General features: G+C 35.6%; 1 protein-coding gene across 1 annotated transcript; it reads right to left on the minus strand.

The window, feature by feature from the left end:
* Positions 1–551: 551 nt before the first annotated feature.
* Positions 552–1,582, minus strand: LOC135231837 (putative olfactory receptor 5AK3). The gene has a single exon (XM_064289035.1). It carries the CDS (start codon positions 1,580–1,582, stop codon positions 617–619), a length of 966 nt encoding a protein of 321 aa, XP_064145105.1. The 3' UTR covers positions 552–616.
* Positions 1,583–1,965: the final 383 nt, after the last annotated feature.

Genomic DNA, 1,965 nt, shown 5'->3' on the forward strand with positions numbered 1-1,965 from the left:
ATTTAAGATTCTCTTTTTTATCTCTATTGGAGAGAGAAATATAAAATGTTTGCAAGAGTTCCCTTTTCTTAGACAAGAAAGAGGTGAATTCAGAATAAATGAGGTAACTAGTAACAGAAATAAATATTTCCAAATGCTAGAAAATGTCACTAAAATGGGAAAATTAGGAAAACAAAGCATGGCTTCAGAACAATACTTCTCATAGCAATGATTCTGTTTTATATTCAGTTTTGTGCAGTACTTTGAAAAATGTATGGAGAATCTTATTGTAGATGATTTAGGGAATTGGTTTATAGAAATAGAAAATTATGAACTTTGTTTTTAACATTGATCACATGCAAATAAATGTTTTACATTTGAAATACACTTCAAGCAACTAGTTTACAAACTTTATACGTGCTTCTTAATATTATGAATAATCTTGATAAAATCCTTCATGGGTAGTGGGAAATATATTTCTCAAACCATTTTCCAGGAAAAACTAGTCCCAGGTGATGTTTTTACTATATTTCCCACATTCTAAGATGTTATGTATTGTATGAGTTAGCACTAATTTTAGATGTGACCATGCCTGTAATTTCAGAAACATTAAAAATTTTTAAAGCATCTGTGCTTGTTATTTTGCTGTGATACATTTTAATAAGTTAAGTCCAGTCCAGAACTTCTTTCCCATCAGTTTTAGAGCTTCTTTTACCTCCTTATTTCTCAAGCTGTAGATTAGGGGGTTTAACATGGGGATTACAATACCATAAAATGTGGAGACCACTTTCATATTTTCCTCTGAATTATTAGAGTGAGGCTGTAAGTACATGTAGAAGAGGGTTCCATAGAAAATGGTGACTGCTGACAGGTGGGAGGCACACGCGGAGAAGGCTTTCTTTCTCCCTGCAGTAGAAGACATCTTTAGGATGGCACCCAGGATATATATGTAGGAGAAGATGACGACCATCACAGTGAACATCAAGTTAAATCCCACAAAGACAGCAAGTAGCAAGATGTTGATTTTGATACTGGAGCATGACAGGGAGAGAATTGGGGGACCATCACAGAAAAAGTGATTGATGATATTGGACTTGCAGAAGGACAGTGAAAATGTGAAACCTGTGTGTATGGAGGCATTTATTGAGCCTACTACATATGAACCTGCTACCAACTGGATGCAGACTCTTCGAGACATGACTGTGGGATAGTGAAGTGGGTTACAGATGGCTACATACCGGTCCACTGCCATGGTAGCCAGGAGGTAGCAGTCAGTAGTTACAAATGTTCCGTAAATCAATAATTGTATTGTACATCCCACAAAAGATATTGACTTATTTTCAACTATGAAGTTTTGCAGCATCTTGGGAGTAATGGCAGAGGTGTAACAGATATCAACAAAAGCCAAATGTTGTAGGAAAAAGTACATGGGTGTTTGAAGCCTGGGATCTGTCTTTATGAGTAGGATCATTCCAATATTACCCATTATGGAGGTCATATAGATCACTAGAAATACAATAAAGAGGACATACCGAAACTTGTGTTGGCCACCAAATCCAAGAAGAAAGAATTCAGTAACTTCTGTATCATTTCCTTGTGTCATGGCTACCACGATCTAGGAAGGACCAAGAGAAGGACCGAGAAGTGAAATCTTTGCAATGTCTTGAAATTAAAAAAAAAAAAAAAAAAAGGCGGGGGGCGGGGGGCTGTCTTGTTTCAGGCTACCTTTTTGACTTGGATTTTCATGACAAACATAACAATGTTTATTGATTCTCAAATTTTTTTTTTCTATATTCTTGGTAAAACACCACCAGGAAAGCAGTGACACTTGAGCAAGAAATTCATTTTCAAAATAAAGAAGATTGTCATAGAAGATGATTTCTAATATGTGTGGTTCTAAGAAACGTAGATTGACACACTCTTCCACTGTATCAAACAAGCATCCATATTTGCATAAAGCAATACTCAAATATGATTATTTACCTT

The sequence above is a fragment of the Loxodonta africana genome, chromosome 7 (genome assembly GCF_030014295.1).
Source record: "Loxodonta africana isolate mLoxAfr1 chromosome 7, mLoxAfr1.hap2, whole genome shotgun sequence".
Taxonomy (NCBI): domain Eukaryota; kingdom Metazoa; phylum Chordata; class Mammalia; order Proboscidea; family Elephantidae; genus Loxodonta; species Loxodonta africana.